General features: G+C 39.1%; 1 protein-coding gene and 1 pseudogene across 1 annotated transcript; both read right to left on the bottom strand.

Moving 5' to 3' along the window:
* Window positions 1-672: 672 nt before the first annotated feature.
* Window positions 673-15218, bottom strand: TLR3 (toll like receptor 3). The gene is made up of 4 exons (XM_056855497.1): window positions 14778-15218; window positions 13207-13398; window positions 3392-5232; window positions 673-904 (listed from the first exon to the last, which is right to left on the bottom strand). Exons 1-4 carry the CDS (start codon window positions 15216-15218, stop codon window positions 676-678), a joined length of 2703 nt encoding a protein of 900 aa, XP_056711475.1. The 3' UTR covers window positions 673-675.
* Window positions 15219-16932: 1714 nt separating this feature from the next.
* LOC130482682 (RING-box protein 1-like) lies at window positions 16933-17308 on the bottom strand (annotated as a pseudogene).
* Window positions 17309-17536: the final 228 nt, after the last annotated feature.

Below are 17536 nucleotides of genomic sequence, written 5' to 3'. Positions count from 1 at the left end.
TTTGAAGTTTAAAAAACAAACAGATCTCATGACAGACCTATTATATAAGATTTATCTATTTACTTGTGTTATTTAAAACATTTATAAGCCTGCCTTTCTCCCAGTAAACTGGGACTCAAGAACAACAATAAAAACAGTACTAAAAACAACAAAATGAAAACCACCATCAGAGAAAAGCTTTAAAAATTAAGGCACCAAACAAAGCAATCGTCTTGAGGAGTCAAAGGCTCTAGGAGTGAAAGCCCTCTAAAAACTTCAAAAGGAACACAGACCTTCAAATTTCCTCCAGAAGACTATTTCATAACATTGGAACAGCCACAGAAAAAGCTCATAAGCAGAAAACAGCAGAATGGACCTTGCAGGCATCAGAATGGTCAAAAGGAGTTAGTGGGCCAAGCAAAGCTTCTGTATGGGATCGTACCAGGAGAAGAAACTTCCCAGGTACTTGGATCCTATTTCGAGAAGGGCCTTCTGTTTCATATCCATTTTGGCCCAGAGTGAGTTATGCCATTCACTATTTTTCATGTTTGGTGGCACCATAAGAAAATTCCTGGGAGATAGTTGTAATTTTTCTCTGTAATCAAATCATATCTTTGGGATAGCATTTTGACTGTTAAATGAAAAATACAAAATATTTTAACACAACCCTTAAAAAAACCCAACCCTTTAAAAATTTCACTGTATCCGACTGTTAGATTTAAGAGCTGATTTTAGCTGCTGGTAAAATGCATTGATTCGTTCTTTCTGTGCTGGCCACTCCAAGATGCAGCGAGATTTGAACATGGCTCTTCGTAAATAAAGAGCGCTGTTCAGTTTATAATCGGGAATGTCATGTCGAAAAATCAGTATGATGGAGTCTCGACTTTGTTCAATAGCTTGCTGTATGGCATGATGTACCTTGAACCTATAAACAAAAGGAGTGAAATTACTTTAGTACATTCAGTGTTTCACCTGCTTTTATAAAGAGGACTCTAAAAAAATTGTGTTAAATCCCCAGATGATTGACTGCTGATTGAATGATGTTTTTATATGAGACATCCTGGGCAGTGTTTTGTGAAGAGGTGACAAAGTAACAAATATTAGTAATAAGGTCCTGTCCTTGCTGCTTACAATACTCTGTAAAATTCCATTTATAGGGCTGGCTCTATGTAAGCTTGCCCATCAATTAAGGTCCAGCCAACATGGCCTTCTGACAGTCCATTCCTGAGCCTTCGGCAACCAGGGACAACGTGGCTAAGGCGCCGCCACGGCACCTCCAAAGCAGTTCCATGGCCACCAAAAGGCTTTAAAAAGCCTTTTGTTGGCTTTTTATTTTTTAAATAGGGCATTTTGCCCCACTGAGAACAGCAAGGCTGTGCCAGCAAAAAAGCTGGCACAGCAACGCCGTTCTCCCCATCGGTGTACCAGGCCAAAGGGGGACAGGAAGCTGTCTGCTGGCAGCTCTGCCCCGGCACACCCCAGGACCACGCCCAGGACGCTGTGTGGGGCTTTGCAGAAGGCCCAGCCGGCATCCCTGGGCAGCGCTACAGGAGACCAGCATCTAGGTCCCCCTGCCGACATCTGTGGCAACCCAGATGGGGTAAGTGGCACAGCCACCTGCTACTTACGCCGGCACAGCCCATTTTTGGCCTCCAAAGGACTTTCGTCCTTTGAGGTCAGGAATGAGCTGTGAGAGCTCCATCTTTCCACCAAGTGTTTTCAACTGTGGTGCTGACCATCTGGAATTCTCATACAGAGGAGGTCAGCAGAGACTTTTTTATTTGATTAGCTTTTAATTGAACAATTTTATGTACTCTTGAAAGATGAGGTACATAAAATGGGGCTGAGGTTGTTGTAATTATAATCTATTACATTGTTAGAATTTTATTTTCAGTTTTATTGATTACTGTGTAGTGAAATATTAAAAATTCAATCTCAGACTTAAGAATAGAAATGCATAAATAAATCAAATAATTTAACAGTTTTTAACTGACCTTGCAAGGATAGTTCTAACAATACAAATCTGGTCAACCCATGGACCATTTGGAGTCATGGTTGGCACAGTACAATATAATCATTACTTGTTCCTGCTCACAGTAGGACATATTGGGTCAAAGCTGTTTAAACCACAATTTACATAGAAATATAAGTTATAATTCAACATGTATAATGGAGAAGGGAGTCATGGATTCAGCTTGAAGAAATTACGAGAGTAGATTTTGAAATCCTTGTTTCTATTAAATTCATATTTCATCCTCAATCCAGTTATTTGATAAGAGGTATTTAAGAACACAAGTGGGGGGAAATGTTCTTAATGGATAATTTTTAACCACCCTGGCTCATAAACACAGGCACTTGCTCTAAGCACATGTTGAAGTACATTTCATAGAAATCAACCGGGTTTCAAATAGGTGTGTTGAGTTTTATTTTGTAAGGTGCTGTGGGCAGATATCCTGGAAAGGAAGCATAAATATTTCTAAGTAAATAAATAATCAGAACCTGCTATATACAACATGCACTGGATCACAACCTACTGAACTGAATGATATCAGAGTTCTGTTTTTAATAATGATAGTTCTTATAACTTTGGATTAGTTACTCTATTACCAATATAACTTGTTCTCTTTGTTAAGACAGTAATGTGTAACTCTGTTTAGAATTTCACTATGTTACATATTAGCACAATTTTAAACCGCTACTTTTGCACTCTATAACTGAATTGGCTTGCCTTAGAGAACCGTGGGAAATGCAACGTTGTGTTGTGAGGGTTTGAAAATTCGTTATGCGCAGTAGCTACCTAACACTCCAATTCCCAGGGTTCCATGGCTGGGAAACCAGAAAGTAACTAGTTTTGTAGGTTTGTAACTAGTTTAACCGTGCAGTCCTGAAGGGGAAGAGCCAAAGCTCCTTAGGAGCCAGCGTGACCCCACGCTGGCAGAAGTGCCCAATTAAACCTTGATAAGGGCCACTTACATGCCTTCACGGGTGGCATCCACGATGGCGCCAGGACACCACATTGCAGGGCTCGGGAGCAGGTGCTGCCTCCTGGCAGCATTCCAGTGGCACAAATCCCTGTGTGGGGCCTGGGAGGCATTCCTGGGGGCCGAGCTGCCTTTAGGCAGCTTCCTAACCCCTTTCATCCCAGGAATGCCCCTTCTCACAGCAGCGTAGCTACAACACTTTTTTGGGTGACGTAGCCCTGTGGAAGTCTATGGGGGCATTTTCCTTTTTTTTTTTTCCTTTTTAAAAGAAGTTAAATTTATTTTCGGCAGCCAGGAAGCCTCTGAGGAGGCGGCATGACAGCACCGCTCCCAGCCATTATCATAACACACACACACCCTTAGGAATGGACTGTGTGTACATGCCCCACAAAACACAAACAGAAACCCAGTTCGATAAATTGTTCTCATACCTTTTGCACCAGGGATCTTTTAAAAGATGGTTGGTGACGATAAATATTGTTTTCCTGCTCCTGCTGATACTATCGACAATGGCTTCAAATTCAGATATTCCAACTTCAAAGTCTCGTTCCTCTAAACAAAACCGAATGGTGTGTTCATTGTTTTCTTTGCGTTCTAGAGGTATAAAGTTCTTGAACACCCAATTCATGTCCCTCTTGGCGTGGATGATGTAGGCATCATAATCAAACTGTTGCTGTGATCTGTCTATTTCTCTAAATCCTAGCACTCTATTTACAGACACACTCCAGAGAAATTTTATTCGCCACCCTAGAAAGTGGATGAGGAGTACCACAAAAATGAGGAGCAATGTGACGGTAGTGCTCACAATGTAGAGCAATTTGAAAGGGGCATTATCACATGGCGAGGTATCAAAATGTGCCACCACAGTACTATGATATTTAGGCGGGGTATTACATAGATATTGCTTTAAACCTGGGATATACGTTTTGTTCTTGTTGAGCCAGTTAACAAACCAGGCTATACTCTCACAAGTACAGTCAAAAGGATTGGACCCCATGTCTAGTTCTTTCAGGTTTGCAAAAACTGTACCAAATACTTCTTCTTCAACAGCTGTAATGAGGTTCCTCTGGAGAAACAGGTAAGTCAGAGATGCCAAGTCATTAAAGACTAACCCAGGAAGCAAGTTCAGATTATTGGACCCCAAATTCAAGCTTCTTAAATTAGATAAACCATGGAAAACTTTTTTGGGAAGCTCATCAAAGCCATTGGATTCTAAATCAAGCAGGCGCAGGTTCTGAAGGCCTTTTAAGAAGAGAACAGGACCACCTGGGTTGGCATGCTTCCAGAGCCGAGCCAGATTATTATGCTGCATATCCAAAATTTCAAGTTGGTGGAGTCCATCAAACAGATCCTCTCTCATGTTAGCAATATTGTTGTTGCCAAGATCCAGGATTGTCAAATTCTTTAATATGTGGAATGGCGAGGGAGAGATGTCAAGGTTGCTGCAACCTACCTTCCTAAGCCTCAGCTTTCTAAGGCCTGGAACAAAAACAAACGAATCGCTTCTCAAAGTCAGGAGATTGTTGTAAGAAAGATAGATAGTCTCAATACTGTTAAGACCTTGAAATTCCTGGCCTGTGAGCTCCTGGCTAATTTGATTTACTTCTAAATCCAGAGTTTTTAATTCTCCCAGCCAAGAGAAAGCCCCAGGTTGGATGTTCGTGATTTTAATTCTTGTTAGATTAAGATACTTCAAAGGAGAATCAGCAAGAGATGAAAATGTTCTGTTTGTTATTGTTCTTTTTATTGTTCCCAAGGTGATAACGCACTTGCTTAAACTCAAGTTTTTCAAATTTTCTAAACCTGTAAATGTTTTAGGAGTAATCTCTGGAAATGTATTATCATCCATAATAAGACACTCTAAATTTTTTAGTGACTGAAAAGCGAAATCATCAATTTTTTTGTTAGTGGAGTTCCTCATATTCAGATAATTCACATTATTCAATCCATCCAAGGAACGAGAAAAAAGATGTGCAATCTTATTGTTCTCTAGATTTAAAGTCTGTAGATTTTTGAACCAGACAAAAGAACCATTTTCAATCACTGACAAATAATTATTAGATAGGTCTAAAATCGTGAGATTGGTTGTTTGCAGTCCATTGAAGGTCATGTTGGAAATATGTAAAAGTTGCACTTGGCTCAGTGAGAGATTCTGGATGCTTGTTTTGGATAATTCTAAACAAAGTTTCTCTGTTCCACTAGGCCCCAGGCGAACTTTGTTCAAGTTAAGACCAAATATATCTCCAATAGCATGGAAACAGCCTGGGTGAAACTGGAAAGATAAAAAATACATAAATATGTAAACATACAAAGTTTCCTTAAACTGACTCAAACTATTGGTGCATCTAGAATGACAGGGCAATGGTTCCCAGGTCTTTCTTAGACCTGCTACCGGAGGTGCTTTTTTGACTGGTGATGCTGTTGCTGAATGTGGCATCTTCTGCATGCAAAACGTGCTTTACCACTCTTCCGAATGAAGAACCCAAGAATGGAATGAGATATGAAGGCTGTCCAAAGGCTTGTTTAGAAATTACGCTATCACTAGCTAAATCAGATTTCTTAAAAGGTGGTATTATAGAAACAATCTGAGGGAAAATTTCATTTTCCTAAGACCTCATCCCACCTAGGAAGCTATAGATCTGTGAGTGGGTCTCCTACCTCATGTTTAGTTTGATCCATGCTTATAAGTAGCTTTCAAATAAACACAATTAAAGGTACTGGGACTACTTTTTAGGTAGTGATCCTTGTCAGAGTCATATGCAAACAGTACTTCAGCAAGAAAAATAATAATAATTACATATAATGTAAGCCTTATTGAGATGCATCCACTTCAAATGTCAATATAGTGGAATCTCCATTATTAAAACACTGGCTTTCATTAAACTTGTGAAAATCCATGCATTTGTTATGCATATCCCATATAACCCTATACCTATACACAGAAACACAGAGCTGGAACGGACCTGTAGTTCCACCCCTTGCACAGCACAGGGAATTCAGAACTCTCCCCCCCCTCCGAGTGACCCCTGCTCTATGCACAGAGGAAGGCAAAAAAACCTCCATGATTCTTGGCCAATCTGGCCTGGAGGAAAATTCCTTCCTGACCCCAAAGTGGCAATTGGTATTACCCTGGGCATGTAAGAAAGAGCCACAAGAGCCGAGCACCAGAGTTAAAGACAAGATTATGAAGATTCACTATGAAAATCCAGTGTCAGCAGGAGATTCCTCTCTTTTATTACTGAAGGATATTCCAAGGCATCTACTCTCACAGAGGAATAATTACAAAGACTTTGTGTCTACATTGAAAGCTAATGGTATCAAATACCGTTGGATCATGCCACAAGGTTTGGCTTTCACCTACAAGGAAGTGAAAACGACAATTCTATCTCAAGCAGATGTGGGGAAATTTCTGAGAAAATATAAAATGGACCTCAAAGAATTACCTGGGGAGAAGGAGGAAGAAGAAGAGGAAGAAGAAGAGGCACAGGGTGCAGAAGGAGGTACCAAATTATAGACTTTCTATTTTGCTAAAAAATACTACACCATGGCAAAAGCAATTTCTTGGAATGTAAATGGACTGAATGAGAAAACTAAAAGGGCTAGAATTTTCAAATATTTACAGAAATATAAATACTCCCTAATTTGTCTACAAGAGACTCATATAGCTTCAAAGCATAAAAAATACTTGGAGAAACAGGTGCTTGGACAAGCATTTATCGCCTCAGCTAAAACTAAAACAAAGGGAGTGGTAATTTATGCCCACCCCAGTCTTTGCCCAGAATTAGTATATAAAGATAATGAAGGAAGAATTGTAATTATCAGAACTAAAATATTGGGACAAAGGACAATAGTGGTTGGAATTTATGCACCCAATGAAGGGAAAAAATCCTTCTATGAAAAACTACACGATTTGATAGCCCAACACGCAAAAGATCAAATTTTATTGATGGGCGACTTCAATGGAATTATTCTCCCATCTTTGGACAAAAAATCAAAAGCAAAAGACGTCAATGACGGATGCTTACCTAAAACTTTCTTCACCATGGCTTCAGAATTAGAATTACAAGACATTTGGAGAACAATGAACACAACGGCTAAAGAATACACCTTTTATTCAGCGAGACATGATTCACACTCCAGAATTGATATGATATGGGCCAGTAAATCAATCTTCACTCAGCTACGCAAAATCCATATCTTACCTAGAACTTTTTCTGATCACAATCCTGTTACTTTTGATTGGAACAATAAACAAGCATTTAGATGGCGAATGAATGATAAACTTCTAAAAGACAATAAGATACAAAAGGAATTACAGGCTTTAATGAAAGACTTCTTTGAAATAAATCTTAATGGGGAAACTTCTCTGAATACAGTTTGGGATGCATTTAAAGCTGTTTTGAGAGGTTTTATGATACAGAAACATTCGGCTTGGAAGAAGACTCAATTACAATTTACAAACAATATACTTTGGAATTTACAAAATTTGGAGCAGAAATTGGTAATGGTAACACAGGAAGAGGAGAAAAGAGAAATTCAAATAAAGATTTCTGCATCTAAACACCAATTAAATTTGGCAATAATGGAGGAAATGAATAAAAATTTGAAACTTGCTAAACAAAAATATTTTGAATATGCAAATAAACCAGGAAAATTTTTTAGCAACACAGTTGAAGGATTCATTTCAAAAGAAGATTATAACAAAAATCCAAACTGTTAAAGGACCAGTCTATTCAACTTCAGAAATTCAAAAAGAATTTGTTTCATTTTATTCCAAGTTATATCAGAAAGAAAATACTCCAAAGCAGAAAATAGATAAATTCTTAAATTCAATACAGATGAAAGCTTTATCAACGACCCAGAGAGAATGTATTGAAGCTCCAGTTACAAGAGAAGAAATACAAGAAGCAATACTGAGACAAAAAACGGATAAAACACCTGGACCAGATGGAATTACTGCACTATTTTATAGAATATTCAGTGACAATCTAGTTGGCTTTTTTGGTTTACTCTATAATGCAATTTTGGACGAGGGAATATCCCCGGAGACTTGGTCACATGCATTTATATCATTGATACCTAAAGAAGGAAGGGATCCAGAAAAAACATTTAATTATAGACCTATATCGCTGTTAAATGTGGATTACAAAATTTTTGCTTCGGTTTTGGCATGTAGGATAAAACAATTTATTAAGGATCTTATACACGAAGACCAAGCAGGCTTTATACCAGGTAGGCAAATAAAAGACAATGTAAGAATTTTATTAGACTCATTGGAATATTATGATCAGAACATCCAACAAACTGCGGCCTTTGTATTTTTAGATGCAGAAAAAGCCTTTGATATGGTCTCTTGGAATTTTTTAAAACAGATTTTGGATAAATTGAATTTTGGAGATCGTTTTCAGAAAGGTATATCGGCTATCTATACCTCCCAACAGGCGAAAATTTTGGTTAATGAATCAATGTCAGATAATTGCCAAATCACGAAAGGAACTAGACAGGGATGTCCCCTGTCTCCACTTTTATTTTTGTTGGTGTTGGAACCGCTATGTGTGAAACTAAGAAGTATGGAGGACATCCGCGGATTAAGAATTAAAAAACATGAATTCAAGTTGAGAGCATTCGCGGATGACCGCCTGTTAATTTTGGAGAATCCAACACAGTCAATGAACATACTTCGGGAGACTTTGGACGACTTTGGGAAAATATCAGGCTTTAAAGTGAATCAAGAAAAAACAAAGATAATATTTAAAAATTTACCGGAAATACAGCAACAGGAATTTATATCATATACTGGTTGGGAGAAAGCCAACAAAGTTAAATACCTGGGAATCTGGATTACTGCAAAGAATAAAGATCTGATAATTAACAATTACCTCAAGCTATGGGGTAAGATTAAAACTGATATGATTATATGGTCAAATAAAAAATTGTCATTAATGGGACGTATTTCAACGATTCAAATGAATGTTCTACCAAGGATGCTCTTTTTATTCCAAAATTTGCCAATAATATCACACACTAAATACTTTGATACCTGGAGGAAAGACATTTCAAATTTCATCTGGCAAGGGAAAAAACCAAGGACTGCTTATAAATATTTAGTGGATCTAAAAACTAGAGGAGGTTTAGCACTACCTAACCTTCAACTTTACGCTGAAGCGGTAGCTTTAGTATGGATAAAAGACTGGATGGATTTGTCAAATACACGTTTGCTAGACTTGGAAGGTTATAATAACTTAAGCGGATGGCATGGCTACTTGTGGTATGATAAAATTAAATTACAAGCAACATTCCGTAATCATATAATCAGGTCCTCTTTATTCCGTATTTGGATGAGATATAAACATATTTTGGAACCAGAAACACCAATGTGGATATCGCCTCAAGAAATGTTAACATTGCGCCCACTTAGACCAGACAAATTTATCACCTATCAAGATCTAATTAAATGGGATGGAAAGAAATGCTCACTAAAAGACTTTCAACTTCTTAAGGACGATTTACAATGGCTCCAATACTATCAAATTAAATCAGTTTTTGTACAAGATGTCAAAAAAGGATTTTCTAAAGAAAAATCTTCTTTTCAAAGGATTCTATTAGATAATAATACAAAACTGATTTCTAAAATGTATAATCTCCTTTTAACATTATATTGTGAGCAGGACACGATCAAACCAACTATGATCGATTGGGCTCAAAATGTGGGACATGATATTGCCTTAAATAAATGGGAACGACTATGGTCTAAAGACCTAAAAGGAATAAAAGCACAGTCAGTGCGAGAAAACATTTATAAAATGATGTATAGATGGTATTTAACACCTAAGAAGATTGCAAAGATTTACAAAACAATGTCCCCTATCTGTTGGAAATGTAACAAAGAAATCGGTTCCTTTTATCATATGTGGTGGACCTGTGATAAAGCTAAAGACTTTTGGGACATGATCTACAATGAATTGAGACTAATATTACAAAAATATATACCCAAAACACCAGAAATGATGTTATTGAGTATGATTCCAGACGACTTATTAACACAAAGAACCTTTTTGATTTATGCCACAACAGCTGCGAGACTGCTTTATGCAGCGAAATGGAAAGGGATCGAAATTCCCGAGAAAAAAGACTGGATTGTTAAAATGTTTGAAGTGGCAGAAATGGCAAAACTCACAGCTATTTTAAATGAAGAAAGTGAGGCTCGGTTTTTGGGGGAATGGGAGGCGTGGATGCATTATTGTGAATATGAGTTAAAATTGGGAAAAATGGAAGAATATTTTCTAATCTGATCCAGAGGATTTCTTTGTCTTTTTTATAATGAATAAGTATGATTATATTTACTAACAGATTATGGTTTTCTTTTTGTTAAATGATATTGATAGAGCATCAAGATTAGATTAACTACGACGGGATGAACTTTTTATTAAGAGGCAGATGGAGGTGAGGGGGAAGTCACAGATTTTCCATTTTCTTTTTTTATTACTATATGTTATGGAATCATAACAACTTCAAGTTAGAATTGAAATTTTATATTGTTATAGATGTTGTTTATTGCAATGGAAAATTTATAGTATAAAACCTAATAAAATTTATACAAAAAAAAAAGAGCCGAGCACTGACTCAGCCTTTCCTCCCCTCCCTCTCATGATCTTCCTAAGTTCACAGAATCAGCATTGCTGTCAGATGGCCTTCTAGCCTCTGCTTAGAAACCTCCAAAAAAGGAGAACCCACCACCTCCCAAGGAAGCCTGTTCCACTGAGGAACCGCTCTAACTGTCAGGAAGTTCTTCCTAATGGTTAGCCGGAAACTCTTTTGATTTAATTTCAACCCACTGGTTCTGGTCTGACTTTTTGGGGCAATGAAAACAACTCTGTTCCATCCTCTATGAGACAGCCCTTCAAATACTTGAAGATGGCTATTGTATCACCTCTCAGTCATCTCCTCTCCGGGCTAAACATACCCAGCTCCTTCAACCTTTCCTAGGACTTGGTCTCCAGACCTCTCACCATTTTCCAGCTTGTCAACAGCCTTGTTAAATTGGTGCCCCAAAACTGAACATAATACTCCCATCGAGGTCTAACCAGAGAAAAGTGATATCACTTCATGTGATCTGGACACTATACTTCTGTTGATGCAGCCCAAAAATGCATTTGCCTTTTTAGTTACCGCAGCACGCTGTTGACTCATTCAGTGTAGTGGGTTTAGACTGGCGTAACTCTCCACAGAATTGTATTGTAAGACTCCCAGATTCTTTTCATATGTACTACTGCCAAGACAAGTCTCCCTCATTCTATAAATACACATTTGATTTTTCCTACCTAAACATAGAACTTTACATTTACCTCTGTTGAAATTCATTTTGTTACTTAGCCCAGTTTTTCAGCCGGTCAAGATCATCCTGTATCTTGACTCGGTCTTCTACTGTATTCGCTACCCCTTACAAATTAGTGTCATCTGCATATTTAATGAGCATCCCTTCTTTGCCTTCATCCATGTCATTTATAAAGAAGTTGAACAACACAGGGCCCAGGTCAGATCCCTGAGGCACTGCACTTGACACTCCTTTCCAAGAGGGTGAGGAACCATTAACAAGCACTCTCTGGGTGCAATTGGTCAACCAGTTACAGATCCACCTAACAGTAATAGGATCTAAACAACATTTTACCAACTTGTCAAAAAAAAAAAATCATGTGGAACCTTATCAAAATCCTTCCTAAAGTCAAGATATACTATGTCCACAGCATTTCCCTGATCTAACAAGGTAGTAATTCTCTCAAAAAAGGAAATAAGGTTAGTGTGGCATGACTTGTTCTTGTGGAACCTGTGCTAGCTCTTAGTAATCACAGCTATCCTTTCTAAATGCTCAAGAACTGACTGTTTGATGATTTGTTCTAAAACCTTTCCAAGCATAGACATCAAGCTGATGGGTTACCTGGATCCTCCTTTTTCCCCTTCTTGAAGATGGGGACAACATTTGCCTGCCTCTAATCTTCTGGCACCTCACATGTTCTCCAAGAATTCTCAAAAATAATGGAGAGAGGCTGTGAATTACATCCACAAGTTCCTTTACTGCCTTGGATCCAATTCATCTTGCCCTAAGGGCTTAATCTCATTTAAATAAACTAAGTGTTTATGTACTACCCCTATGCCTATCCTCTGGGCTGCAACTCCCTTCCCTCATCATGTCTTTTTGCCAGCTTGAGCACTGTTTCCCTTGCAAGAGAAGACTGAAGCAAAGTAGGAATTGAGCAGTTCTACTCCTCTCTTCATCACCTGTCAAAAATTCACTTTCTTCTCCATGCAATGGGCCTACTTCTTCTTTTTCTTGCTCAGAACATGACGAAAGAACCCCTTTTTTGTTGTGATTAGCATCTCTTGTTAGCCTAAGCTCATTCTGAGCTTTAGTTTTTCTAACGCTCTCCCTACAAGCACTGGTTATTTGTTTACATTCATCTTTGGTTATACGTTTATATTTTTGTTTATATTCTTTGTTTATATTCATCTTCATTTCCTAAATTTTAATTCTCAGATCTTTAGAAAGTTGTTTATGGAGCCACCCTGGCTTCTTTAGGCTCCTCCCACTTTTCCTTCTCATTGGAATTGTTTGTGATTGTGCCTTCAATATCTCGCTTTTAAGAAACTCCCACACCTCTCGAACTCTCTTCTCCTTAAGTATTTCTGACCATGGGATTCTACCCAGAATAATTTAAAGTTTGTTAAAATTAGCTTTTCTAAAGTCCAACCTATATGTCCGACTATATATTGCTTTTCCCTATACCAATATCTTAAATTCAAACATTACATGGTCACTACTACCCAGGGTGCCCACTACTTTCACTCATCAACCAGTTCTTTCCTCTTGGTGACAATCAAATTCAAGATAGCAGATCCCCTTGTTTCCTCCTCCATCTTCTAGAAAATGAGTCAGGCATTTATTTGACCTTTCATTTTGAGCAGAATTAGACTTCCAACAGATATCTGGGTAACTGAAATCTCCCATGAACTCTATGTCCCACCTCTTTGAGAACTTTGTAATACTATCCATTTATGAAAAATTACACTTGTTCATCAAGTATTTTTATACTACCAATCATATAGACAAAGGCTCTAGCTGTATTAATATGTTGACTACAAGATGTTAAATTAGCAACAGACTATTAGACAAATTTAAAATAACTCAAGAAGTCCCCATTATGATTATTCTTTATTCTCAAGACCACAACCCAGCTATTTAGTTTTTTACCTCAGTTAGGGGATTTGATGACAAGTCCAGTATTTTTAATGAAGAGTTGCTAAGAAAAAGAAAGTCTTCTTTCTTTAACTCAACTATTTTATTCTCAGACATTACAAGCTCCTGAAGGCTCTCTAACTGTTGCTGGGATCCTAATTTTGTAGAAGGTAGAGCATTATGAGAAATATCCAATGATTTCAGATTCTGAGGAGAAAAATGAAACACAAGTTTAGCAATAAATTCCATACCTTTGAAACATTAGCAACAACAGAATATGACACTAGCTACAACAGAAGTTAAAAATCTGTGCAACCCTCATAGGGTTGCACGGGAGATACGCTACCTAAAAGGTGGCATATCTCAGCAAAAGTAAAGGTGGCTCCTCCCCCAGCCCGGCGCCGGAACACCCCGGGAATGCCTCCTGGGATGCCGGCGCAGCCTTTGACGGCGTTTGGACGCCGCCGGAAGGCCCCATCGGTGTCCCGGGGTGGTGCTGCCATGGCAGCGCCCTGCGACTGGCATCCGGGCCTTCCTGCCAGCGTTCAGGCCACTAACGTCTGTGTTAGTTGCACGGATGCCAGTGGGGGGGGGGGGCAGATGCTGCCGTGGCACCTTCCTGACCTCCTAAGGGTTTTCGCCCTTAGATCTCAGGAATGCGCTGTAAGAGACCTTTGCATCTGCAGGGCGTAGGAAGATGATTGGCTTGGATATTCCAAAGAACCATCCAGCATTTATTATTTATTCATTTTCATTAAAAACATTTCCACATTGCCTTTCCACCCAAATATGGTCCCCAAGGTAACGAACATCAAACTAGTAAAACACTTCAACTTTAAAAAATGTAAGACAATAAACCAGCATTTAAAGTTTAAACAATTCAATAAAAGCATATAAGCACAAATAACACAGCCTGGGAGGAGAGCCAACAGTTATTCCAAACAAAACAAAAAAGTCTTCACCTGCTGGGGAAGACAATGATAGAGTGCAACAGATGACCCTCCCTGGGGAGGGAGTTCCAAAGTTTGGCACTATGACTAAGAAGGCCCTTTCTCAGCCTCTGAAGGTCACCTGAGTGGTCAGGTAGGTTTATATGGAAGAAGGTAGTCCTTCAGATAGGCTGGCCTCAAGCTATATAAGCTTTAAAGGTCAATTCCAGTATCCTCAATTGAGCCCAGAAGCAAATTGGGAGCCATTGTAGATGACTGGCATGATATGGTCCCTACAACCTAGTCCAGTCAACATTCTGGCTGCAGAAGTCTGCACCAACTGTAGCTTCTGGACAATCTTCAAGAGCAGCATGGCATAGAGCCTTTGCATTTTGCAATTGCCTTTCCCCTGTGGCAAAGATTTTATAGGGGAACCCACTACTTTCCCTCAAAATTCTGAAAGCGACTACAACCTCAACAAGGTTGGGGACCCCTGATATGGACAAAGTCTGTACCACAAGTGAACTGTTCCACAACTGGGTGGTTTCAGCCACAAATGAAAACAACCTCTACTCAAGAGCCTGGAAAGCTACTGACAGTCTGGATAACCATGGGGATATTAATATCATCCACTCTCAGGTGAAAACCACACCTTACCTTTAGTGTCTTGAAAGGATCCTTTTTAATTGCTATTATGTTGAATCCCAAATTAAGCTCTCTCAGATTGGTACAGTCAGTAAAAACATTGTCAGAAAGGGTATGCAATTGATTGCGCTGAAGGTTCAGACCTTTTAACAAAGGCAAATTTTGGCATAGTTCTGGCTGCATTTTAGAGATGGTGTTGAATCCGGCATCCAAGAAGACAAGCTGATTGTACTTTGTAAGGTTTGCAGGTGGCAATGTTCTTAACTGGTTATGAGAAACATCCAAGGTGGTAATGTTCGCTGGAAGATCAGAAGGAATTTCTTTTAACTTCAAGTGGCTACAATCTGCCTTCCCCTTTTTGATTTTACAAGCACTCCCAGCTAATCCACACTGGATGCAGAATGATAAAAGGATGAAAGGCAAATATGAGCAGCAAATAAAACGTGTCTTCATTTTCCTATAAAAAAAAGGTAAATATTTAAAATTAGCATCTACTTTTGGGGGAAAAAACCCCTACAGAGCAAATCTAAGTGTGGGGTCAGCAATTTGCAGCCATGGGCTCCAGACCCCCTGAGGATACAATCTGATCCTAATCTGATAAACTGCCCTCCTCAGCCAAGGCCAGGCTCAGGGAAGAGCGTTAACAGCCTTGCTCAGGTCTTGCAAACTGAGAGTTGTGACTTCTTTTATAGGGTCAATCCATCTCATATTGGGTCTTCCTCTTTTCCTGTTGCCTTCAACTTTTCCTATCTACACACACAGGCATATTCTAATCTATCCCTTCATTACTGTACTCCCTACAGATGAGAAGACAAATAAAAAAACACTGCTGCCGTAAGAGGGTCCCTCCTATCACTGGAACCTCTTGGCTCATCCCCCTGGATCACCCTGACATTTCCCTTCTAATCTTTCTAGAAAAGGATAGCAGGGAATAACTGAGCCTCCTATGTAAGAAAGGAGTAACACGGATCAAGACTATAGTGAACAAGTTATTTTGGTCTCTCTCCTATCCCTTTGGTTAGCATGAAGGAAAGGGGGGGAAGTTGGAGAGAAGGTGGCTAAGCTTTCTGGCAGATTACCTTGGCAGGGGTCATGGGCACCTACTCCCTCTTCATGCCATTTTCCAAGTGGTCAGAGTGTTGGGACTAGGGTTTAGGAATATCAGGTGTGATTCTATACTCTGCCTTGGAATCTTGCTATGTGGCCTTGGGCTAATCTCTCTCTCTCAGCCTAACCTACTTCACAGGGTTGTTAGGAAGATAAAATAAAGGAGAAAACAATGATGTAAGCCACTTCAGGTCCCCAATGGAGAGTAAAGTGGGATATAAATACCTAAATAAAGTAACCCTTGTGTATCTGTTAAGTGGCGTCAAGTCACTTCCGACTCACGGCAACCTTATGCATCAATGTCCTCCAAAACGTCCTATCGTTAACAGCCTTGCTCAGGTCTTGCAAACTGACGGTTGTGACTTCCATTATAGAGTCAATCCACCTCATGTTGAGTCTTCCTCTTTTCCTCCTGCCTTCAACTTTTCCTAGCATTATTGTCTTTTCTAGTGATTCTTGTCTTCTCATAATATGACCCAAGTTACAATAGCCTCAGTTTAGTCACTTTAGCTTCTAGGGATAGTTCAGGCTTAATTTGATCTCGAACCCACTGATTTGTCTTTTTGGTGGTGCACAGTATCCGTAAAACTCTCTTCCAACACCACATTTCAAAAAAATCTTTCTTCCTGTCAGCTTTCTTCATTGTCCAAACTCACAATTCACACTCATATATAGTAATGAGAAATACACTGCATGAATTAACTTGGTCTTGGTTGCCATTGACAAATCCTTACACTTAAGAATCTTTTCTAGCTCCTTCACGGATGCCCATACCAGTCTCAGTCTCCTTATGATTTCTTGGTTGCAGTCTCCCTTTTGATTGATAATGCAACCAAGGAATAGAAAGTCTTGAATAATTTCAATTTCCTCATTGTCAACCTTAAAGTTGAGTAATTTTCCTATAGTCATTACTTTTGTCTTCTTTTTTTTCTAGGACAACCAGCCTTTTTTTTAATTACTATACATACACAATGTCTGTATTAGTGTGAAAGAGACAAGACAAATGTATAACAGCACATGGAGGATTCCCAAGAATGACCCCTCTTGCAGGCAAAACCTCAACTGATGCAAGAACATTAGAACTTGGCGATCTTCTCTTCCTTACTAATGTCCATACTTCTGGCACTCCCATTCTTGATTGTCTAATGGGCACACCTGCCGAGTCTTAAGCCAGCGAGAGATGCAATGAAAGTGGAAAGCATGATTACAAATGCCCCATGCAACAGTGCATTCTTCAGAGGTAGCCGATGCTTGGTTAGCTTGACATTCTATACACAGATCCATAATGTGGTTTCTGGCACAATTGTCAACCACAATGTCCCAAGCCCAGAGAGCTACTGCATTCCACTTCTTCACTTCAAAACGCTTCTTGCGAACCTTACACTGGCACTACTATTAGCCTCACTCGGAGCATCCACGTCCATCACAGCAGCCATTTTTCATTACTTTTGTCTTCTTGATGTTCAGCTGTAGTCCTGCTTTGGCACTTTCTGCTTTAACTTTCAGCAGTAGTCGTTTCAAGTCTTCGCTATTTTCTGCCAGTAATGTAGTATCATTGGCATATCTCAAATAGTTAATGTTCCTCCCTCCAATTTTCACTCTACTTTCATCTAAATCTAATCCAGCTTTCCTTATATGATCTGCATATAGATTGAAGAGATAGG

Source organism: Euleptes europaea, chromosome 9, assembly GCF_029931775.1.
Source record: "Euleptes europaea isolate rEulEur1 chromosome 9, rEulEur1.hap1, whole genome shotgun sequence".
NCBI lineage: Eukaryota > Metazoa > Chordata > Lepidosauria > Squamata > Sphaerodactylidae > Euleptes > Euleptes europaea.
The sequence above is the reverse complement of the archived record's forward strand: the minus strand, read 5'-3'. Positions and strand labels throughout refer to the sequence as shown.